The sequence below is a fragment of the Rattus norvegicus genome, chromosome 7 (genome assembly GCF_021556685.1).
Source record: "Rattus norvegicus strain SHRSP/BbbUtx chromosome 7, alternate assembly SHRSP_T2T, whole genome shotgun sequence".
Lineage (NCBI taxonomy): Eukaryota > Metazoa > Chordata > Mammalia > Rodentia > Muridae > Rattus > Rattus norvegicus.
The window spans coordinates 141337865-141362291 of NC_141540.1; the positions used below are offsets into that span (position 1 = coordinate 141337865).

General features: G+C 49.6%; 2 protein-coding genes across 5 annotated transcripts; one reads left to right on the plus strand and one right to left on the minus strand.

Moving 5' to 3' along the window:
* Window positions 1–93: 93 nt before the first annotated feature.
* Dazap2 (DAZ associated protein 2) lies at window positions 94–5571 on the plus strand. 2 transcript variants are annotated; one of them, NM_001395672.1, is given in 5 exon segments: window positions 94–203; window positions 273–451; window positions 1625–1743; window positions 2429–2674; window positions 4190–5571. In NM_001395672.1, coding segments are annotated over 4 exon segments (507 nt in total). In that variant the 5' UTR covers window positions 94–203; window positions 273–438; the 3' UTR covers window positions 4319–5571.
* On the minus strand, window positions 5570–24094 carry Smagp (small cell adhesion glycoprotein). Of its 3 annotated transcripts, none has more exon segments than NM_182817.2 (4): window positions 5570–6893; window positions 7492–7572; window positions 22355–22423; window positions 22926–22947. In NM_182817.2, coding segments are annotated over 3 exon segments (294 nt in total). In that variant the 5' UTR covers window positions 22389–22423; window positions 22926–22947; the 3' UTR covers window positions 5570–6714.
* Window positions 24095–24427: the final 333 nt, after the last annotated feature.

The following is a 24427-nucleotide window of genomic DNA, read 5'->3' on the forward strand; positions in this document are numbered from 1 at the left end:
GCGGGGCATGCGGTGAGGGAGGGGAGCGCGGTTTGGGCGGGGCCGCGCGGGAGAGCGGTGTGGGCGAGGAGGGCGGGGCCACGCAGAGGATAGCGGGCACCGGGTGAGGCGAGGCCGCGCAGGAAGAGCGGGGAACCCGGGGAGCGCGAGGAGGGCGGAGCCACGCAGGAAGGGCAGGGCATGAGTTGAGCCTAAAGCGCGAGGTGAGAGCAGAGCGCGCAGGGAGGGCGGGGCACCCGAGAAAGGCGGGGCTGTAAGCGCCCTCCTTGCAGCGACTGGCGGGCCTGCGAGGGGGCGGGGTTTCCGGCGGCAGTGCACTGGGGCATCGACTGACGCAGAGTGGACGGGCGTCACGTGACACGGAAGTGACTCCGAACAGGAAGAGGACGAGAAAAATAACCGTCCGCGACGCCGAGTGGAAGTGGATTCAGAGCCACCATGAACAGCAAAGGCAAGGCCGGGAAGCGGCGGAGGTCGTCGGGGACGCGGGCGGGTTCGGGTCGAGTGGGCCCGGGGGCGGCGGGCTCGGGGCGGTCAGGGCCGCTCTCCTCAGCAGGCCGCGGAGCGGGGCCGCACCTGACGTGTCCGCCCCCCCTCCCCCACACACCGCAGCAACTCGGCTCTCCGGGCCCCGGCCCCATAAACTCTGTGGCGCAGTTTGGAGCCGCGGGCTCCAGTGTGTGAGGTGGGGGTGTTTTTCCGTGACTGACACCGGCTGGAGCGAATGGGGAGCTAGAGCAGGGATTTGGGTAGGCCAATGGAGGACCGGCAGAGGCGGGGCGCCGCGCTTCGGAACAACAGGCCTTGGCCGAGCTTAACTCGTGAGGTGCCGGCTCTGCTGCCCAGTCCCGGCCTTCAAGGATCCTTTCCCGCCTGCCTTCGACTTTTCGCGCTCCCTCCTCAGGGCCAGGATTTATAGTCGTGCCTGTGCTAATGTTTGTCAGACCATGGTCGCGTTTACCTCCCGCCCCCAGCCGCCGCCCTTCTCATGGTTAACTTCCATTCACTCACTCTTTGGAAGTCGACCTTGAGTAGGAACCAACCCTTGAGGTAACACGCAGAACCATGGGTTCCACAGAGTCTGCACTGGTTACCGCAAAGTCCGTGGGAGACTACCCGGACTAGAAGTCCCCCCAAAACACCAGCAATCCAGAATCCCCGGCACGGGTTCTCAGACCTGTCCTTTATTTGGGAGGGAACGCGGCCAAGTTACACTTGATTCCTCCATCAGTATGCTAGTGGGAACAGCGCCTTCTGCCCAGTCAGAACCCAGCACCTTCCACTGTGAGGGTGCAGAGACAATCTTTTATTTTCTTGGCTCTAAGAGCTAAGGCCCTGTGGGGCAATCTGTTTGCAATTCTTCTGCTTGAGCTCACCAAGTTAACTGCCCTGTGCACCCGGCCCCGTTTGGTAGCTCTGTTTACAAACTTTTTTTATTGTCTGTGAATGTGAGGGTAGGTGCCCACAAAGACAAGCTAGAGTTGAAAAGAGGTTGTGTCAGATGTGGATGCTGGGAACAGAACTTGGGTCCTCAGGAAGAGTGGCATTTTGTCAGGAGCATCTTTCCTATTTGCCACCTCCCTAATTTGATAGACAACATCTCTCTTCCCCTTTTGTATTCCAGGTCAATATCCAACACAGCCTACCTACCCTGTGCAGCCTCCTGGGAATCCAGTATATCCTCAGACCTTACATCTTCCTCAGGCTCCACCCTATACTGATGCTCCACCTGCATACTCAGAGGTACTGCACTTTGCTAGACTTTTAACTATTTGAATACACTCTTGGACCCCTCCCCCATTGTTAAATCTTCAAATTCAGAAGCAGAGAATGCTCTATGAACCGTCTAAAACATAAGTTAATAATTACCATTGGAATTGAACGCATTATCTGCTTGTTATTTGACATGCTGAGTTAGGCTGAGTTTGGGTCCCTTGAGCCCAGTAGTAGCTGTGGATGCAAATGACCCAGAAACTGTGTGCCAGTGACAGTAACCAGTGTGATCCACACACACAAGAACTGAGAATGGACTCATGAGCCATGCGTGGTGGTAAGACCAGTAGTCTCAGCACACGGAAGGCTCAGGCAGGAGGAGCTTGAGGTCAAGACTGTCTTGGGCTATAGAACCAAACCCCATTTCCAAAACAAAACAAGGGGCTGGGGATGTAGTTGATTTGGTAGAGTGCTTGCTTAGCATGCACCAAGCCCTGGATTTGGTCTCCAGCCCAATGTGAGCTGGATTTGGTGGTGCAGGCTTTTATTTCCATCAGTCAAGAGGTCAAGGCAGGAGAGTCAGGAGTTGAAGGTCATCCACTCCTACATTCTTACAGGCTAGCCTGAAGTACAGGAGATGGTCTCAGCAATACTTAGAGGAGTCTCAAATACCAGTGTCACAGAAATATTTTGCCTTCTCTTCTGCTTCTTTTAGCTCTATCGTCCAAGCTTTGTTCATCCAGGGGCTGCCACAGTCCCCACCATGTCAGCTGCATTTCCTGGCGCCTCGTTGTATCTGCCTATGGCCCAGTCTGTGGCTGTTGGGCCTTTAGGCTCCACGATCCCCATGGCTTATTACCCAGTTGGTCCCATCTATCCACCTGGCTCGGCAGTGCTGGTGGAAGGAGGGTACGATGCAGGTGCCAGATTTGGAGCTGGTGCCACCACTGGCAGCATTCCTGTGAGTATGCCTAACCAAGAGCTCAGCCCTCGTGCACTTGAACCGTCTGAAACGACTTCATACTCATTCTCCTACCATCCCAGGGTAGTAGTAGTCAGGACTGGCACAGCTGCTGCCCTCTCATGACAGAAATGTGGCTGGGCCAATCAGGGCATTGGGCACAGTCCTTAGAGTTAATCAGATTCATTTGTCTTCTTTTTTCTTTTTTTTCAGAGCTGGGGACCGAACCCAGGGCCTTGCGCTTGCTAGGCAAGCGCTCTACCACTGAGTTAAATCCCCAACCCCTCATTTGTTTTCTTGTCCTATTAAAATCCTGCTAGCGGGCTAGAGAGATGGCTCAGTGGTTGAGAGCACTGACTGCTCTTCCAGAGGTCCTGAGTTCAAATCCTAGTAACCACATGGTGGCTCACAAACCATCTGTAATGGGATCTGATGACCTCTTCTGGTGTGTCTGAAGACAGTGACTGTGTACTCACAGACATGAAATAAATTAAAAAAAAAAATACTGCTAGCCAGGTGATAGTGGCATCTGCCCTTGATCCTAGCATTAGGGGCAGAGATAGGGGTCTCTCTGAGTTTGAGGCCAGCCTGGTCTACAGAGTGAATTCCAGGACAGCCAGGGCTACACAGAGAAACCCTGTCTATAAAAAATAAAGAAAATACTGCTGGCTGCTAGCTCCTTTTTCAGTTGTTCAGCACAGTGAACTGGTCTAGGGGAGCTACTTTCCGAGTTCATAGCATTTAATATTTGCCGTGAGGGGGAAATGTACTAGGAGCCCAGGCGAGTGAGAAAGTAGAATGCGTAGTCCCAGTAATGGATTGTGGTTTTCATGTCCTCCTGCTCAGTGATACTGCTGTGTATGGGATTTGTAGTCCACAAGGTTGTAGCAAAGTCCATCTTCTCAGGAGTCACAGTCTAGGGTGAGGTGGGGATGGTCATTATTGGCTTCTAACAGTGTTGTATGTTAATCTGGAGTTGCTGGAGATGTAGCCCAATGGGAGAACATTTGCTTAGCCTATACAAAGGACTCTCCCCATCCCTGGTAAGTAAAACCCCACATCCTCACAAGAGAGCCTGTGTGGTGGTAGTGGCACTCCCCTGAGAAGGATGAGATTTGGTACTTACAGGCTGCATCTTAGAGCTGGAACACCTTGGGTGAATGACCGATTTCCGTTCCTGCCTGTGTCCTGGACTCGGAGAGGGTACTTGCTCTAGAACTCAAGCAGTTGTCTTAGCTCCTTAAGATGCTGATTGCTTAGTATGTTATATAATTTATAACATGTTATAATTTGAACAGTGGGGAGACTGAGGCAAGAGACTTCCTTTGAGTTTAATGTCAGCTTGGGCTACATAGCAGGAACCAGTTTAGTGAGAGTTCCTGAGTTCCTGGGTTGACCTCCCCCACTGCCCACAGAAATAAAAGTTAGTAGTTGGCACACTGCCACCTTCTTACGCAGTGTCTGCTTCCCTGTGTTCTTTCCCTGTGCCCACTGTACCTTGTCCTTTCCTTCCAGCCTCCACCTCCTGGATGCCCTCCCAACGCTGCTCAGCTTGCAGTCATGCAGGGAGCCAACGTCCTTGTAACTCAGCGCAAGGGAAACTTCTTCATGGGTGGCTCAGATGGTGGCTACACTATTTGGTGAGGAGCTGTGGCCACTCCTGTGCCGGGGAAGACATCACATACTTCAGCACTTCTCACAATGTAACTGCTTTAGTCATATTAACCTGAAGTTGCCGTTTAGACACATGTTTTTGGGGTGTCTTTCTGGTGTCCAAACTTTGAGGCACTTTTCAAATTTAATAAGGAACCATGTAAGGGTAGCAGTCCCTCCCTAAAGCATTCTGAGGTAGGGAGGTGTCCATTCTTCAAATGAATGTGAGGGAAGCGGCCCCAAGGCTCTTCCTTAATTCCTCTGGAGTGATACTGTGCCATGCTGGTCTTTGCTTCTAGGAATGAAACATCAAATTAGGTTTGGAGGGAACTTTGATCTTCCTAAGAATTAAAGTTGCCAAATTATTCTGATTGGTCTTTAATCTCTTTTAAGTCTCTGATTTATCTTACTTGTTAATGAAACGCATTAGCTGTCTGCCCTTTCCTTCCCATCCTCTGCCCCGCCTGTCCTGTCCCCAGTCCTCCCATCGATGTCCATGGAGTCAATGGTGCAGGACCGAGAGCCAGTCAGACTCAGCCCCTATCTCCCTGCACCTGTCCTACCTGACATTTTTTAACTCGTCTTTCATAAGGATCCTCTGAAGCCCCCTGTGTGTCCCGAGCAGAGACTCCATTTCTGGGGTTTTGTATATCTCCAGGCAAGGTGAAGGCACCCTTTGGACCCACCTCATAAGCCATCTCTGCATCCCCATGAACCCAGACTAGCTGTGGTGCCAGAAACCCAACTTAACAACAGCTCTCAGTGCAAACTGTCCTAGGAAAACTTAAAAATGACAGGCAGGGAGGAAGATGCATATCAAAAGCTTGGCTTGAAAGCCTAATTAAGGGAGTTTTAGATAAACTAGTTATCACTTCCTGAGTGTTGCATGCAGCCACTTGGGTCCCAGGAGTTTCCTGAGGTGAATCAGTAGGGTCACGCGAATGCCTCACTATACTATGACTTGAGTCCAGTGAGATCTCAGTAGGATTAATACTTCAGGGATCCTTAATATTTTGATTTGTTTTCTGAGATTGGATTTTATTTTATTTTACCTGATATTTCAGTTCATCTAAATCTTGTGTTCTGTACATGTGATGTTTGACTGTACCATCGACTGTTATGGAAGTTCAGCGTTGTATGTCTCTCTACACTGTGGTGCACTTAACTTGTGGATTTTTTTATACTAAAAATGTAGAATAAAGACTATTTTGAAGATTTGAATAAAGTGATGAAGTTGCATTACACCTCACTCCAGCATTCTTTACTTAGAATGTGCTCAGAAGGCTTTCTCCATGTGTCATGCCTTTTACATCCCACCCAGAAACCAGTGCTCCCGTGCGGTTTCTTTAATATGTCTTTGAAGTAAATGCAGCTCTGCCAGTCTAGGTTGACTGCTCTCATGAGTTCCACTAGAGATGATTCTGGACTCAAAATGTAAACTCAGAAATGAAAGTGATGCTGGCTGTGGTGACCCACACACAACTGTAGTCCAGCACTCAGGAGGCAGAGGTAGGCAGGTCTGTTAGTTTGAGGCCAGTCTGGTCTACAGAGCAAGTTCCAGGACAGGCGGGGCACCACGGAGAAACCCTGTCTCAAGGGGAAAAGCTTTACAATGGCATTGAAGGCCAGGTCTTTCTTGGCTCTGTCCATACATACACGGGATCTGGGAGATTGTGGTCCTTGCCAGGATTAAGAACAAACCAACTTATTTTTCATGTGTTTTGGGTGATGTTCATCTTGGGACAAACTTCCTGGCTGTCCTCATTCCCAGCTCCTGATGAGTTAGTTCCAGGACCTGCAGAACTCCATTACACTTTCTTACTGAGATAACACAAGCAGGTGAGTTAAACATGCAAGAGAAAAATGCTGTACAAAGCTTAAGCAAACCAAGGAAAAATTTAGTTCTTGTAAATGAAAATCTTACTTTTATAATAAGTTTAATTTGGATAAAAACAGTGTTAGTTTAAGACTGTTGGGGGAACGGTGGGGCTCAGATCAAACAAAGACAGTAACATTCTCAGACTCCTATCCACCCTGGCCTGACCCCTTCTTGTGGTATCCAGCCTCCAGGAAGACTAGATAGCTACACTGGGGTTATTGCTAGGCAACTAGGGAGGGGACATCAACCAGCCTGTGACCTCACTTCCAACTCGGGCACAGCCCCACTTTGTTGGCCAGTTTTTGTCCTGTCCTTACCAAGGCCCAACGTCATGAGCAGCTCTCTCCGTGTCTCTGGAGCCTGGAGTCAGTGATGCCGGTATTGGGGGCTGTGTCCTGGGAGGTGAGTGAATTTGCCTGTATCACTCAATTCCACTTTACATTCCCTAACTACAGAGGCAGTGTCTCAGTGTTGGAGCCAGGAACTGGCCCCTCCAGTCTGGGGATCATTAGATGAAGTACTCTTCCTTCTCTTTGCCCTTGGCTGAGTCAGTCTCCATCTGGAGGATGGCGCTGGGCTCCCCTTCTGCAGGCTCATAGGTGACGTAGCTGCCTTTATTCTTGTACAGGTAAAAGAAGATCAAGGTCACCACTGAGAGCAGGGTAAGGAACACCACGGTTATAACAACTTGGAAGGGAAAGAGGGAGAGAGAGATGTTTCAGTACTTCAAGGGCCCATCTGAATTAGATCATTCCTTCCTAGTAGGGTCTCCCTCAGACACAGCTTCGCTAGGGCACATCATCCAGAGGCTCTTGGTACTTCACTATAGACAAGCTGTTTTGATTTCTGACAGGACTCAACTTCCTCCCAAACCAGTTCCTGACGATCGTGCTAGAAACCAGCAGGGAAATAAATAGCTCATGCCAACAGGAAGGGTGTTTTAAATACATAGCTTCCTATGCGAGCTTCTCTGGTTCTCCCCGTTCTTCCTCACCCACTCAACAAACCACGTATACCGTCCTCCCAACCCACACACCCCAGCTGAGCGGCCACATGCACCCGTGCCTGGTCACCCTTAAGCCTATCACTTATGGTTATGCCTCTGCGTCTTTTACAGCTCTGTCTGCATGTATCAGACCTACACATGCCAGGATGAACCCAGTTACCCCCATGTGGCTTTTCCTGGATGGGGAAGATCTTAGCTGTCACACTGGGTTCCAGGCTGTCTGTGGAGCAAGTGATCGCGGCCCGGAGGACCCTTGGATTGGTACACTGGCTTTGTTACCTGCAATGAGTGCTGTGCTGGCCTCTTCAGCTTGTGGGGACATTGTCTCAGGGGCCTGAAAAACCGGCGTGGTCATCAGTTCTGGGAAGTTGAAGAAGGAGGAAAGGGAAAGAGTGAACCTTTTGTCTTTAGCATTCTGTCACTACACCATCCCGGAGAATTGCTCAGTGCTTAGCACACTGTCTGGTCTCCCTGAGGACCCAGATTTTATCTCCAGCACCCACATAGTGGCTGTTTATCCTCTAACTCCAGTTGGAGAGGAGGATCTGGTGTCCTAGCCTCTGTGGCCACCAGGCACACATGTACTCAAGCACACATGCAGGGAAACACTCATAAAATACAGATAAAAACAGTTCATCAACTGTTGTCTACAGGAACTCCAGGCAGAAAATCCCAGGAAGGGGCTGGAGAGATGGCTCAGCGGTTAGGAGCACTGACTGCTCTTCCAGAGGTCCTGAGTTCAATTCCCAGCAACCACATGGTGGCTCACAATCATCTGTAAAGGGATTGGATGCCCTCTTCTGGTGTGTCTGAAGACAGCAACAGTGTACTCATATAAATAAAGCAAATCTTAAAAAAAAAAAAATCCCAGGAAACTGAGATGAAAGCAAACTATTTCCAAAAGACAACTTTTTTTGAATTTCTCTCTGCCCAATACAATGGTTAAAAAGAGGGACTTGAGCTAGCTGTAATGACTCACACTTTTAATCGTAGCACTTGGGAGGCAGAGGCAGGCAGATCTGAGTTCAAGGCCAGCCTGGTCTACAGAATGAGTTTCCGGACAACCAGAGCCACATAGTGAGACCTTGTTTCAAGAAACAGCTAACTAAGTAAACAGGGTTTTTGGCTTGGGGGTGAAGGTGCATGCCTTTAATTCTAGCACTCAGGAGGCAGAGGCAGACAGATTTCAGAGGTCAAGACCAGCCTGGACTATAAAGAGAGTTCCAGGCTAGCCAGGGCTATAGAATGAGAATCTTTAAAAAAAATATAAGCCAAGGGGTCAGTTTTGCTAGATGCGGTGACATATCTACAACCTCAGCACTCAGGACTGAGAACGATGGTTCGAGGTTCTCCTGTGCTATGGAGGGTTCCAGGCTAGTCTGAGCTGTACAGGGAGATCCCGTCTCATACGAAGAAACAAAGAAACAGAGGCTTTTGAGCCTGGACTGATTGATTTTCAAATATGATCCCTGACCCCTCTACCAGCTGTACACCCTTGGACAAGAAAGAATCACCAAACCTATATTGATATGTATATTATAGATATTATATATAATGCAGCGTCACGGTGTATCCTGTTCATGTTTCAGCGTTCTACATACTCTACTCCTGCACGTGGGACATACGTATCTATGTGTGCACGTTTGTTGAGTTTTGGTAATGCATACTGTGGTGTACTTGTGGAAGTCACAGGGGACAAGTTCTGGGCTCCATCCTTATCTTCCTCTTGGTTTGAGACCGGATCTCTTCCCGTCCTCTGCTACCTATGCTAGTGGCCTCCGACGAGTCTCCTGTCTCCAAGTCCCACCTCAAGATTGGAGTGCTGAGGTAGCAAAGATGTGCTGCTGCCAGTGCTGCTGCCAGTGCTGCTCACCTTTAACCCTGGTGCCTAGGAGATGGAGGCTGGTGGGTCTCTGGGAGTTCCAGGCCAGCCAATACTAGCGGGAACCTTTCTAAAGCAAAATGAACACATGGTACTGCCCATGGCTTCACCTGGGTTCTGGGGATCTGAACTCAGGTACTTGTGTTTATATAGTAGGTGCCTTGCCCACTGAGCAAGTTCCCAACCCTACGTTTACCAGGCTCAGAACAGGGCTGCTAGTACCCAGAGCCTTCCCGCATTCTATCCTGCATCTGCCTATCCTTTTAAGATCTACACCCCAAAGGTTCCAAAGCCCCAGCTAAAGTCATTACTTTGAGTCAGGACATTACCAAACTGTGGTCTAGAAGCATGTGGACAAGTCTTTTTTTTTTTTTTTAAGGTCTCTGGTTGGCCTGGAGTTGCTCCATAGACCAGGCTGGCCTTGAACTCTCAAAGATCTGCCTGCCTCTGTTTCCCCAGAGCTGGAATTAATGTGATAAAATACTGTGCGATACCACAGTTTTTTCTTTCTTTCTTCCTTTCTTCCTTCCTTTCTTTCTTTAAACATTTATTTATTATATATAAGTACACTGTCTTCAGACACACCAGAAGAGGGCATCGGATCCCATTACAGATGGTTGTGAGCCACCATGTGGTTTCTGGGATTTGAACTCAGGACCTCTGCAAGAGTAGTCAGTGCTCTCAACCACTGAGTCATCTCTCCAGCCCACCACAATCTTTTAATTAGTATTTTTAAAAAAGATTTTATTTATTTATTATATATGAGTACACTAAAGCTGTCTTCAGACACACCAGAAGAGGGCATCAGATCTCATTACAGATGGTTGTGAGCCACCATGCAGTTGCTGGGATTTGAACTCAGGTGGAAGAGCAGTCAGTGCTCTTAACCACTGAGCCATGTCTCCAGCCCCCTTAATTAGCATTTTGATGTAACCCTTGGACAATGTAACTTTGTAAAGGTTAAGGCAGGATCCAGGCTTTCAGGGGGAAATGGGCTGGTTATCTCCAGAGCCACCATTTATTTACTTTATTTACCTAATGGCTTGCTTGGACCTATAATCACAGCCCTCAAGAGCTGGAGGCATGGCTTTACAGTGAGTTCTAACCAGGCTGGAGAGAGACCCTATCTCAAAAGAAAGCAAAGAAAAACCACGAAGGGGTGTGGGCAGAGGAGTGAGGGAGTTGGGGAGAGGGAGGGAGGGAGGCAGGGAGGGAGGGAGGGAGGGAGGAGAGAGAGAGAGAGAGAGAGAGAGAGAGAGAGAGAGAGAGAGAGAGAGAGAGAGAGGGAGCGCGAGCGCGCGAGCGCGCAGAGGGAAGGGGAAGTCAGAAGGGCACACTGTGGCCCACCTGCTTTGCCAGAAGCTGCGCTAGACACGCTGAGGACAGAGCAGAGCAGGACCAGTTTCACAGTGCTTACACCCTACCGTGCCCGTAGATTACACCATCTGAACACCCCAAGATCAGAAAAGCAGTGGAGGGGACTGGTTAGTATTTCTGCCAGGGGTGACTTCCATGGAAGCCATATTTGAGTGGTACTAGGACCGGGACTGGAAAGGGGTATTCTCAGCAGAGTTATCCAAGGAACACTGATGCGGTACCACTGTGCATGGGTGAAGCAACATCAGTTGCTGTGAGCTGGGGCAAAAGGGGGTCAAGCGAGAAGGGTCTTTTTCACAGAGAACAAGAATCTCATGAATCGCCCTTTTCCAGCAAAGATAAACTGTCAGGAATGCTTTCTGGTCTCAAAGCCAGCCCAACCCTTCTTTATTTGGGGGTGGGGGTGGGATAGGGTGAGACAAGGTCTCTCTGCAAAGCCAGGGCTGTCCTGGAACTCACTATGTGGACCAGGCTGACCTTGAATGCACAGAGAACCCCCTGCCTCTGCCTCCTGAGACTGATTTATGAGGTCAAGTTATAATAACCTGAGGGAACTGGGGCTTTCCTACCATGGGGCTCCAGGAGACAGCACTCAGGTCATTAGGCAGCAGTGTTCAGTCACCCTGATGGCCCATTCACACCTGCTCTCCATGTGAATTATTAAACCAACACTGCAGGGCTACGGTGTAATAGTGTGGGAGAGCCCAGAGCGCTAGGATACAGCGTGTGTGTGTGTGTGTGTGTGTGTGTGTGTGTGTGTGTGTGTGTGTATGTATGGGGAGATGTATGTGTGAGTGTGTGTGTGTATGTATGGGGAGATGTATGTGTGAGTGTGTGTGTGTGTGTGTATGGGGAGATGTGTGTGTGTGTAGATGTATGTGTGAGTGTGTGTGTGTGTGTGGGGAGATGTATGTGTGAGTGTGTGTATGTGTGTAGATGTATGTGTGAGTGTGTGTGTGTGTAGATGTATGTGTGAGTGTGTGTGTGTGTAGATGTATGTGTGAGTGTGTGTGTGTAGATGTATGTGTGAGTGTGTGTGTGTGTAGATGTATGTGTGAGTGTGTGTGTGTGGGGGGAGATGTATGTGTGAGTGTGTGTGTGTGTATGGGGAGATGCATGTGTGAGTGTGTGTGTGTGTATGTATGGGGAGATGTATGTGTGAGTGTGTGTGTGTATGGGGAGATGCATGTGTGAGTATGTGTGTGTATGTATGGGGAGATGTATGTGTGAGTGTGTGTGTGTATGGGAAGAGTGTATATGTGAGTATGAGTGTGTGTATGTGAGTATGGGGAGATGCATGTATGAATGTATGAGTGTCTGTGTGTGGTGTGAGAGTATGTATGTGTGTGTGTGTGTGTGTGTGAAGATTTATGTGTGAGTGTGTATATGTGAGTGGTGTGTGAGAGTGATGTGTGTGTGTGTGTATGTGTATGAGAGTTATGTGTGTGTGTGAGTATGGGGAGATGCATGTGTGAGTGTGTATGTGTGAATGTGTTTATGTGTGTATGAGAGTGTGTGTGTGTGTGAGTGTGTGTGTGAGAGAGAGTATGGGAGATGCATGTGTGAGTGTGTATGTGTGTTTATGTGTGTATGAGAGTGTGTGTGTGTGTGTGTGAGAGAGAGAGAGAGTATGGGGAGATGCATGTGTGTGTGTGTGTGTGTGTGTGTGTGTGTGTAAATGCTGTCTTTGGAGAGGACTGGGTTTAGTTCTTAGCACCCACATTGGATGGCTCACAGTTTCCTATAACTCCAGTTCCAGGGGATCCAACACCTTATTGTAGTCTCTACAGACACAGTGCACACACATGAAAAATTAGATGTTAACAGTGCTACTTAAATTATGAGGGCCAGCAAGATGGCTCATCAGGAAAAGGCGCTTGCTGTGCAAACCTGGAGGTCAAACCCTGGAACCCTGTAAAGGTTTTGTGACACGCTCTCTAGCCAACAATGACCTTGAACTTGTGACTCCCTGGCCTCCACCTCTGGAGGGCTGGGATTGCAGGCATGCAGCCCATGCTGGTTTTCAGGGCTTTGGTACCAAACTCTGCAAACTCAAGGAGTTCATGCCCAGTCATAGGTTTTTAGTTTTTTTGTTTTTCTGAAACAGGGTTTCTCTGTGTAGCTCTGGCTTCCTGGAACTCGCTCTGTAGACCAGGCTGGCCTCAAACTCACAGAAATCCACCTGCCTCTGCCTCTGGGTACAGAGATATGTGTCACCATGCCCGTCTTAAATTTTTTTTGTTAAAATTTTATTTCTTTAGAGACAGAATCTCACTATGTAATTGCGGCAGGCCTCAAACTCAAGAGTCCCTCCTGAAGTTCTAGGATTAAAGGCCTGAGGCACCATGACTGACAGACTTTGTTTTGATGAAAATGGTTTCTATTAGAAATGAATAGGCAGAGAGCAAGGTCACGCATGCCTTTATGAGAGGCAGAGGCAAGGGGCTAAGGTACACAGTCAAGGCTAGAAAGAGCTACCAAGTCTCAAATAAATAAACAACAAAATAAAAACAAAGAAGTGAGAACAATAAATCTCACCCAAGGGAGGATCTGCCTGCAAAAAAACAAGCCTACCTGAGGACACGCCCACCCGACCGGGACTCAAGGTTCAGATGCTAGCCAACATTTTTATGGAGGCTGTTACTGTGTTTATGTGGAGTCTGATTATAAAGATCCTGAAGTGTTCCTGGTCTGCCCTCCCTCCTATTGCATGGTCTGCCCATTCCTGCTTTTCCTGTAAGTCCTCTGTTTTCAGTGTGACTTCAAAACATGACTCATTTACAAAATTAAAAAAAAAATTGCACACCAAGCTTTCTAGCAGAAATGCCAAGGTTAGAAGCTGCCTGAACAGTGTCAGGAAGCTCCGGGTAGCAGACAAATTACCAGGACAATTTGCAAAATGTTACATTTGGGAAAGGGAATCCAAGGCTTGAGGTGTGGCTTTGAAGGTGTCAGTTTAGAGGGAGAAAGCAGGATTCCTGAGGTGCAGCAGTCTCTGTTTCCAAATAGAGAATTTTTTTTTCCGGTAGAGAGAAGTGGGAATCACGAGGGCCTGAGGAAGTGGGCCCAAGAGAAGAGAAGCTGGGCCGGGCGTGGTGGCATGGGTGTGGTGGCACGCAGGACAGTAATTCTAGCCATTGGGAGGAGGACAGTGAGATGGTTTGAGGCCAGTGTGGGCCACATAATGAGACCTTGTCTCCAAATCAGGAAGAAGAGAAGGGAAATGGCCCAGGAAGTACAGATACAAAGGGATCCAGATGAATGACAGCCAGAGGCGCATACAGAACTAGCAACTGAGTCCTCCCTGCTCCGAGAGGCGGGAAGGGCACAGACAGGCGAGGATGGAAGGGTCAAGATATGGAGACTTGCCTTGGGAACCTTCGAAAGGAGACAGTAAAGGCTCTGAACCAGGGCGGGAGCCCTGTGAGCGGAACCCTGTGAGGAAGCTACTACACTTCCTAGATTCAGATACCAAGCCTAAATAAAAGTTAAGTCTGGAGTGGTGGGGTTCACTTATAATCCAGGCTGAAGAGGGAGGCTCGCCCTGAGCTCAGGGTCCGCTGAGGCTCTGCAGGGAGGCTCGGTTAATAGCCAGTAGTGCGTGGTACCTGCCTTTAATCCCAGACTCTAGGAGGTGACAGAGTGACATAGAATTTAAAAGTCAATTAAGTATTGAGCGTGTATAGGTTCTGGTCACAGATCAATGAACAAAACAGGCAAATGTACCTAGCCTATAAATGCATTGAGAGGCCAGTGAAGGGGCTTGCTGCTCAGTGATCTAAATCTCACAACCAAAGTTTGATCTCTGGAACATGCGTGAAAAGGCAGGAGAGAACTGACTCCACAAAGTTGTCCTTTGACCTCCACAGGTGTTAGCCAAGACACACGCGAGAGCACACACACACACACACACACACACACACACACACACACACACAAAAGATTTTCTGAGCTCTGAAGTCTCAGTGCTCAGAAAACTGAGGCAGAGGCAACACTCAGAGTTCAAATCCAGCCTGGGCTATACGCAGCAAAACCCTGTTTATAAAAACAAAAACGAATCAAATAATGATAATAAAACCCTGCCAGAGCACTGCCCCCACTGGTCTCCTAAAATGTAAACAGAGACTCGAGCAGTCAGTTTCTGAGTATACACCCAGGAAACAGGTGAATGATGTCACCGGATGCTCACTCGGGCGCTGTTTCTGAACCCCAGGATGAAGCATCACACTGCAGGCAAACGGGTCAACGAAACACAGCAAAAGCAGGCCTGGAGCTTTATCCCTCCTTAAAACAGGAAGCTGCAAGGAAGGAGAGATGGCTCGGTGTTTAAGAGCCGAGGACCAGGGTTTAGCCCCCAGCAGTCACATGGCTTCTGAAAGCACACATATACATAAAACAAGAGTAAAGGAAGTGGGGAAGGAAACTCTAATGTGTGGGATAACACAGATGAGGCAGGCGGTGGGATGTGGGAAGGAGCTGCAGTTTTAAATAAGATAGCCAGGGAAAGTCCCTGAGAGACGCCCTGGATAAAGCCTGGAAGGTCGGGAGGGAAGCAGTCACATGAATGGTGGGGACCGCAAGGTCAAGGTAAAGCTGTCTGCAATGCTGGAAGGCACCTGGGCTGGAGTGTCTCTTGGGAGTGTGCGTTGCCATGTCAAAGGTGCCACGTGAAGGCAGCTTGGAGGGAGAAAGGGAGCAGCAGGGAAGGAAAGAAACCACAAGACAATAGCACATGGGCCTGTGGCTGCAATATGGGCCTCAGCTGTCCGTGAGGTGCAGAGCTGCCACAGGTCCATTACTAGGCCGTATTTCCTCAAGGTTGTCAGCAGTCTCCTAGAGATCATGTTAAAACACACACTGTGGGTTCTGGAGAGGCCTCAGCTGTTGTAGAATTGACCGCTCTTCCAGAGGAACTAGGTTCGATTCCCAGCACCTACGCTCCAGTTCCTGGGAGATCTGATAGCCTTTTCTAGATTCTGCAGGCACTGACGACATATGCAGGCAAAACATTCATGTACGTAACATAAAAATGAAAAAAAGTTTTTCTTTAAAAAAAATGCAGATCTTGATACAGCAGAAGGTGGCAGGGGACCCTGGAATTCCAAATATCACACTTGAAATCCTGAGACCACCGTATCCTGAAGAGACTCCGTCTAGTCTAGGGGAGGATGAGTGTATGCGGAGGGTAACCCAGTTTCCAGGCTCCGCTGAGAACCAGTAACAAATGCCAGGCCCTGGGAGGGCACGGTGGACTTGCCCATCACCGCAGCTCCATGCGTGAGTGCAGGGCACACCGTGACAGGAGCCGTGGGAAATGACAACCAGCCTGGACTCGTTTTGTGAGTTTGTGTGTACACCCGCGCACACCAGGTGAGTGCGCTCTACTCCCGGCAGCAGGTGCTCAGCCAAAGTCTTTAAAATGCCAGGTGGCTGCTGCTGTTTTATGCAAATGAATCGAGTCACTTGCTATGTGGCAACCCATACTTCAAAGAGATTGATCAAGGGATCCCTCTGGGGCTCGGACAACAGGCTGAAAGTGAAAAGAAGGCCAAGGCTGACACATCCTTAACACCCAAACCCATTCACCTCTAAGCCCTGAGTACAGCAGCAGCCCAGTGAGAACATGGCCAGATCTTTTGAAGCAAAGGCCTGGACAGGATGTGGGGGTAGAGTCCTGAGTACCTGGAGGAGGAGAGGTTTGCTCTCACTGAGTGGGGACAGGGCATGACTGCCTATCAGATAAACAGGAAGTCAAGAATAAATCTGGACCAGATATTAAGAAATGAAAAAAGGGGCTAGAGAGATGGCTCAGCGGTTAAGGGCACTAACTGCTCTTCCAGAGGTCCTGAGTTCAATTCCCAGCAACCACATGGTGGCTCACAGCCATCTGTAATAGGATCCGATGCCCTCTTCCCTGTGAGACAGGAGCAGGCTGTCTTAACATAAAATAAGTAAATAAATCTTAAAAAAAGAAAGAAATGGGCTGGAGAGATGGCTCAGCGGTTAAGAGCACCTGACTGCTCTTCCAGAGGTCATGAGTTCAATTCCCAGCAACCACATGGTGGCTCACAACCATCTGTAAAGAGATCTGATGCCCTCTTCTGGTGTATCTGAAGACAGCTACAGTGTACTTATATATAATAAATGAATAAATCTTTAAAAAAAAAAAAGAAAGAAAGAAATGAGAAAAGGGGGGTTGGGATAGGGCTCGGGGTAGAGGGTTAGCTGGTCTCTCATGTGCATGGCCCTGGATCTGGTCCCCAGCAGTGTAAGGAAGACAGACATGAATCTGGACATTCATTAGCAACTCCAGGAGGCTGGGAAGATCCCTAACCCTGTAACCCTAACCCTAGGTTGGTAGGTCAGTAACTCTCGGCGACCAAATTGATCAGGGGCCTGGGCATTTGCTGTACTTCCCATGGGACCCAAGGTGACCTTCCTGAGACAAGTTCTGCTTTAGAGTTGAATTGCAAAGCTGTGGTTTAGGGTAGGTGCCAGAAAAAAAATGGAAGGAGGAACCGGAGGCAGAGTATAAATAAGCTCTGTGTGTGTGTGTGTGTGTGTGTGTGTGTGTGTGTCTTTTTTTTTTTTTTTATTAACTTGAGTATTTCTTATATACATTTCGAGTGTTATTCCCTTTCCCGGTTTCCAGGCAAACATCCCCCTCCCCCCTCCCCTTCCTTATGGGTGTTCCCCTCCCAACCCTCCCCCCATTGCCGCCCTCCCCCCATAGACTAGTTCACTGTTCAGTCTTAGCAGGACCCAGGGCTTCCCCTTCCACTGGTGCTCTTACTAGGCTATTCATTGCTACCTATGAGGTCAGAGTCCAGGGTCAGTCCATGTATAGTCTTTAGGTAGTGGCTTAGTCCCTGGAAGCTCTGGTGTGTGTGTCTTTATGTGTATGTGTGTGTACGTGTGGTGTATGTGTGTGTGTATGTGTGTATGTGTGTGTATGTATGTGTGTATATGTGTGTATGTATGTATGTGTGTATGTGTGTGTATGTGTGGTGTGTTTGTGTATGTGTGGTGTGTGTGTATATGTGTGGTATGTTTGTGTGTGTATGTGTGGTGTGTTTGTGTGTGTATGTGTGTATATGTGTATGTGTGTATATGTGTATGCGTGGTATGTATGTGTGTATATGTGTATGTGTGTATATGTGTATGTGTATGTGTGTGTGTCTGTCTGTCTGTCTGTGTACACTCGAGCATACATGTGAACCAAAGGTCAATGTCAGGTATATAATTAATTCTTTTCATTTTTTTTCTTGTTTTTTTTTTTGTTTCATTTTTTTCTTGTTGTTGTTTGGGGTTTTGTTTGTTTGTTTTTGTTTTCCAAGACAGGGTTTCTCTGTGTTGCCCTGGTTGCCCTGGGATCCGCTCTGTAGACCAGAGATCCACCTGCCTCTGCCTCCTGAGTGCTGGGATTAAAGGGTGTGTCCCTACCACCCTGCCACCCGGCTTTCATCTTATTCTTTGAGACAAGGTGTCTCACTGAACCTGACCTTCTGGATTCAGCTAGACTGGCTGGCTGGCAAGCTAGGGATCCCAGCTCCACCTCCCCGGCACCAGAATGACAACGACAGCCCCGCTTTGCTAACTGCTTCTGGCTTTTTCCATTAAGTGCTGGGGACCTGAGCATCATTACGACTGTGCCATTGACAGACAGTGCCATTGCAACTCCTACCCTATATGCATGTGTGCCTGTGTGTGCTTGTGTGTGCCTCTGTGTGTGTGTGTGTGTGTGTATGCCTGTGTGTGTGTCTGTATGCCTGTGTGTGTGTGTGCCTCTGTGTGTGAGTGTGTGTATGCTTGTGTGTGTGCATTTTTCTTTTTGAGACAACATTTTCCTATGTAGCCCTGGCCAGCCTGGAACTCATGGAGATCTGCCTGTCTCTGTCCCCCAAGTGCTGGATTTAAAGGCATGCATCACCACACCTAGCTCAAGCTATATTCGCTCAGAGTTTTTGTGCCAAGGTGGAAGGACTGGGGCCGCTGCTGGAGCCTGGAGGGAGAAGGGAGAAAAGCCAGCAGGTGTGGGTACGACTTCCGGATGACTCAGACAGAGCAAACAACTGAGAGGGCGCCTGATGCCAGTCCCTGAAGGGATGGGACCTCATGCAGCACCAGAGGGCTCGGCTGCAGACAGCTGATGCATAGTAATCAGAACCAGGACACCGCAGGCAGGAAACGGGAAGATGGTGGAAGAAGAGCCTTCAGCAGGAAATGGAAGATGGTGGAGGTGGAGCTGTGAGCAGCTCTTCTCTGGGAACTCTGATATGCTCAAGAGTCCTTGAGAGTGAGGATGAGCAGGGGCTTTAAGGAGATTCAAAGGTTGGCCGTGAGGGTGAGGTTTGGCCACGGTGCTCTGACCTTTGACCTCAGGTGCTGTGTTGACCTTAGCTGCTTTCGAATCTCCATTGCAAACCACACCAGGTCCATACCCTCCCGAGTGCTGGTGTTACACGCACGCTCCACCACAATCACTGCTTACAGCTTTCGGGGGAAAGCACCACAACCATCACAACCACCACAACCACCACAAAGCAATCTAAACCCAGGAGCCCTGGCACCAAAAGGAGGAGTCTGGGCCGTAGTGCAGTGCACCAGTGCTTGTGGAGGGGGGGTCATTTGTGGAAGGCTCTAACTTTGACCCCCAGTTCCTGCCACTTTTCCCAAAGAAGGAAACATGCTCTCCCTCTCCCCTTCTGAGCTTCCAGGAAAGGCAGCCCTTCAGAGTAGGTAGGCGGCCGGTAGAGGGCCACAGCTTAAAGGCTCCGCCCAGATCCTAACCCTCCCAGGCCTTCAGATCCCTCACAGCTTCCTTGGTGCTGACCCAGATACTAGCTGATTCCTTTGTGCCTCTGTGTCTCCAGAGCTGCCAGTTCTCTTATCGGGAGGCATCAGATCTGTTACCACCTGAACCTGCCAATCTGCTCATTCCCTCTAGACCAGCCTGACAGGGTCCCTCCCACAGCCCTGGGTCCTTAGGCGTGCACTCAGGGATCCTGGCTGGCTGCTGTGACCGGTGTGGAGACCTCGGGAGCAGCAGACCATGATGGAAAGAACATAACTTGGGAGTCACTCGGGCTGGGCACAGGCCCTGTCTGCTCCCTTTGCTCCAATCAGCAGCCCTATGGGAAATTTTCTTTCTTTTCTTTCCTTTTTTTTTTTTTTTTTCCCAAACTGGGAAGTTGGTGTTTGTTTTTTAATATCGCTGAAAATTTCTTAACTTCCTCGAACTCGGATTTTGTTTCCATAAAATGAGAATAAAACCTTCTAGGTGTGGTAAGAAAAAAGTTCAGTAGGAAGTGCCGGGTGTCTAGCACATGGTAAGGGCCACCTAGGAGGAGGCCACTGGGTGGCATGGGATGGGTGGGGTGGCCAGAGCTCCCGAGTCAGGGTTCTAGTCAGGCTAACCACACATGGACAGCAGCTGGGTCCACAATAATCTCAGGGGCCTATGAAAATATCTTTTAGTGATTTTACTTTTAACGGCTTAAATTTCCTTTAAAGTCTATGTAATGAGCTTTAAAATAAAATAATACTAAGATTGCCCTATAGTCAATTAATTATTCATTACAACATCATCGTCCATAAGTACTCATTACGAGAGACATTATTATATTAATGCTACATAAAAGATCTTGGTGACATTGAAAAACACATTTTAAATGTTAAAAACAACAACAACAACAACAACAGAGAAAAGCGGGGCTGGGGATTTGGCTCAGCGGTAGAGCGCTTGCCTAGGAAGCGCAAGGCCCTGGGTTCGGTCCCCAGCTCCGAAAAAAAAAGAACCAAAAAAAAAAAAAAAAAAAAAAAAAAAAAAGGGAAGAGTCCAAGAGCCAGGGACAAAGGTATCAGAGCCCGAGAACCCAATGGTGCGGGTAATCCCGCACTCCTGAACTAGGGAAGGAAGGATTTGAAGGGAACATAGCAGGAAGATGAAGTACAAGCTGGGGTGCCCAGGAGCTGGCCCTGCACCCCATCCTGCAGGGAATCCTGGCTGATCACTGGTGGTCTCTCCACTCTGGTGCTTGGATGGATGTTTGCTCAGACCTAGTGGGCAGGAAACTCTATGCTATGTCCTAGAATCCCACCCAACTCAGGTCCCTTGGTGAACCAAGAACACACAACTCAACGACAACCTAACAGTGTGATTTAAAACCAGGCACGAGCCAGCGGTTGGCTGGCCCGTGAAGGCACTGCTGCCAAGCCTGGCCCCTGACTTAGATCCCCGGACTCACGTGGTGGAAGGAGAGAACCGACTCCAGAAAGTTGTCCTCTGACTGCCACATGTGTGTTACGGCATGTGTGAGCTGAGGAGGGGGACAACATACACGTGCAGACATGTGTACAACATAAATAAATAAATGTTCAAGAAATAGACATAGTCTTGAACAAGACACTTTTCTCCAGATGCCCAGGTGACCAACAAGCACACAAGAACGTGCTTGGACATCACTAGTCACTAGAGAAACAAAGTCACAACAAGACACCGTCTCCCATCCATTAAAACATTAGTATCACACTGGCCAGGCATGACACACGTTGGAGAGAAATCAGAACCTTTGTCTGTGGCTGGTAAATAACACAGCTACTATGAAAAGCTCTATAGTGGTTCTTTACAAATATATCAGTTGCCATATTAACAATTCCACTTCTGGATGTATAGCCATCAGGATTGACAGTAAAAGCAAACGGCCACCAGATACTGGTTTATATGTGCTAAACAAATGTATGGACGATTACTGAGACTTAAATGGAAGGAAATTCTGACGCTACAGTGCGCACCGGTGACCCTTGAAGCATTGTGCTGGATAAAGTAACTAGACACAAAAGGGTAAATACTCAGCCTAACTCATCTAGACACTTTGTTGCAAAGCTCACCTCCCCACTTGGGAGGCTCTGCTCACCCGCTTGCAGGTTTGTCCACCATTTCTCTTTGCTCACCACGTGTCCCAATAGTTTCAGGAGAAACTGCCCAGATTTGCCTTCCCAGAGGTTCTCTCTCCCTTTACTTCACATCATCAAAAACAGCGACAATCGAAGTGAACCGTTTGTTCTCATGGAAAAACCAGAGAAAACCCGAGACTATACGTAAGGAAACACAAGGCTATATATCACAGGTTCGCTTCTCCCACAACCAGGCTGGCACCAGGTGAAACTAATTAATATGTAAATATCTGTCCAAGAACCAGACCCAGCCTGATTAGGAAATGAAAGGTAAGACTCAATCACCACCTCAGATCCCTGCCCTCCACCACCACCTGGCTTCAAGAATTTTTAAACACACTGCACATCCCACTTTCTGACAGAGTCTTATGTAGCCCAGGCTAGACTTGAATTCACTATTTAGCTGAGGATAACCTTGGACTTCTGGTACTCCCACCTCTACCTCCCAAGTTGCGGGAGGAAGGGATTGCAGGCACAGGCCATCAAAATGGGTTTCACCTGGCAGGACTCATTCAGTACTGTGGACTGAACCCATGCTTGGCAAACACTCTACCAAGTAAGCTGCATCCCGAGCCCTCCCGGTTTCTTTAGAAGATTCCTTTTCTCCTTAACTCCTGGGGTGAGTGTAAAAATCCTCTGGGCGGAAAAGAACTTCCTAAGCCCAGGTGACCCTCAGTGCCTGGAACTGGCCTGATCCAGACTGGACAGTAAAACAGCACTAAAGGACACGCAGTAGTTGAATCCTGTTTCCTCTGAGCCTTTTCCTGAATAAAGCCCGGCGGCGGGGGGCTAGGGGGTGGGTGGGGTAGGGATGGGTGAGTCTTCCTTTCTACAATGAGGCCTCACGGAATTCCAAGACTGTTTTAGGGGTGGGACGGGATGGCAATTCTTGAGCAATTCTCCTACTCCATGACTTCCATCACCTACCTTCAGGAGAAGGTGTGGCCGGTAGGTTGTTCATCGTGGCTGAGGGCAGACTATCTCAGAGGGTCAGATCTGTGGGAAGGACAGACAAAAAATGAGGTGGATGGGCACCTAAGGTTGCAGGGCTTGGAGATCCCAGGAGAGCCTCAGGCGCCAGGTTTTCCCGAGTCCCTTCCCCTGGATTTGTCTCTTCTCTTCCTTTCGGTTCTCCCCGAGGATCTAGTCAGCTTCCATAAACAAATCCCTCCCCAAGAGCCGACCCCGGCCGCGGGGTGCCGGGGACCAGAGGCGTTGGTGACCCTTTCCCCAGGCATGGGAAAGTGAAGCAAGGGTCCGCCCCATTGCGCCCGTGAGCGATTCGGGTCCCTCCGCCACCTGCAATACCTGGGCTTCCAGGGCCCGGAGCCCCGCCGAGCCGTCCACTGGGTCCACCCCGCTCCCCGGGGACCCAGCGCGCCCCGGCCCCGCGCCTTGGCCGACGAGGATCCTCGCAGCCACGCGCTACCCTCCCAGGTCCCGTCGCAGGCGCGCAGCTGCCGAGTGCGGGCTCTCGGCTCCCCGGCGGCGCGCTCACCTTTCCAGTCCGACCGGCGGGCAGGGACCGGCGCCGCGCGTCCTTTTGAACTCGCCGGGGTGGGAGCGGCCGAGAGTCGCCCAGGCCGCGCCCGGGACCCCGCGCCGAGCGTCCGCCGAGCCCGGGCCGCGGTGGGAGGGACAGGAAGGAGCGCGGGGCCGCCCTCCGCAGGTTCCCTCGGGAGGAAAAGCCACTGTCCGAAGCCGCTCCGCCCCCGTGCTAGGGTACGCAGTGCCCGGAGTGGGGCGAGCGAGGGGCGCGTCCCGCGGGAGCGGAGTCCGCGGCTGCCGGACGACTTAGCCCAGCACCTCCCGGGGCCACCTGGACCTTCCGCGTGCGACCTTCCCAGGAGGCGGTGGAGCGTGGAGAGGGTAGGAGGTGTGGCTGTGAGCTGTTTAGGGTTAAACGCCCCAGCAGCTGCTTGCCAGCTGGGTGGCTGTGGGCACATTCCTGAGCACCTCAGTAGTCGGCTTCCTCATCCCTAAAATGGGCACTGAAAGTGGCAATTCCAGTAAAGCCATTTTACAACCCTGGTCCTAGCCGGCGGCAAGCGCCTTGATTTAAATATTCATCAGGGCAGTACTTAGGCTACTGTTTGACTCATGTCAGTGACAGGAAATGCTCCCAAATTTACTAGAGGAACCCGGTGACTAAGAGGATGTAATTCTATATAACACGGGCTCTGGAGTTGGCCCCGCTGTGTAAGCTAACACAAGTTACTTTCTGATTCTGTCTGGGGCAAAGCTGTGTGAACTCAGAGTGTTACTGCGGAGCTCCATTGAGCTGCCTAGAACCTCACCTGGCACGTGATATATGCTCAATAAGCACTGGCCAGCGTTATCTTGGCTATTCACTAAGGGTCAAACCTGACCAACCACGCTTGGCTTTCCTAAGTGTCCCCCCCCCCCCCCTTTTAAAATAGAACCTTTAAAAGTTTACTTGTGATTCAGTCTCAGGGGATCTTGATGCCCTCTCCTGGCCTCCATCGGCACGGCAGACACCTAAAACACGTTGCTGGGACTCAGCCAGTGAAGACACACTTACTTGGCTTGTAAACCTGACGACTGAGTTGCATTGTGGAAACTGCATGAGGGTGGAACGACAGAACCGTCTCCGCAAGGGTGTCCTCTAATTTCTACATGCATGCTATGACAAGCATGTGGCGTCATGCGAGAGCGTGCGCGCATGTGCGCACACAGGCGCGCGCGCGCGCACACACACACACAGCGCACACAAATATTTTTCTGTTTTTTGGGGGGTGGGGGAGACAGGGTTTCTCTGTGTAGTTCCTGGTAAATATTTCTCAAAGGTTTGCTAATACATGATTTACCCATAGGCATTTAAGTACACTAAAAATCGTAAGGGTGCAGAAAGAAAAAAAAAAAATACCGAGCGCCAGATTTGGCACACAGTAAGGATTTTGGTAAGCAGTTGTGTACGGTGCTCTCTGATGTACCCTATTTATCAAAACTGTGTGATGTTCGTGGAGTTCTCTGCAGCGC

What these genes read in the sequence shown, in the direction of transcription:
- Smagp (XM_087556851.1), bottom strand. Translation starts at nt 22,388, where the DNA reads ATGAACAACCTACCGGCCACACCTTCTCCTGAAG. An exon ending in GGCCACACCTTCTCCTGAAG is followed by an intron (nt 7,573 to 22,354) that starts GTAGGTGATGGA and finishes TCAACTTCCCAG; the next exon opens with AACTGATGACCACGCCGGTT. An exon ending in CAGCACAGCACTCATTGCAG is followed by an intron (nt 6,894 to 7,491) that starts GTAACAAAGCCA and finishes TTCCCTTCCAAG; the next exon opens with TTGTTATAACCGTGGTGTTC.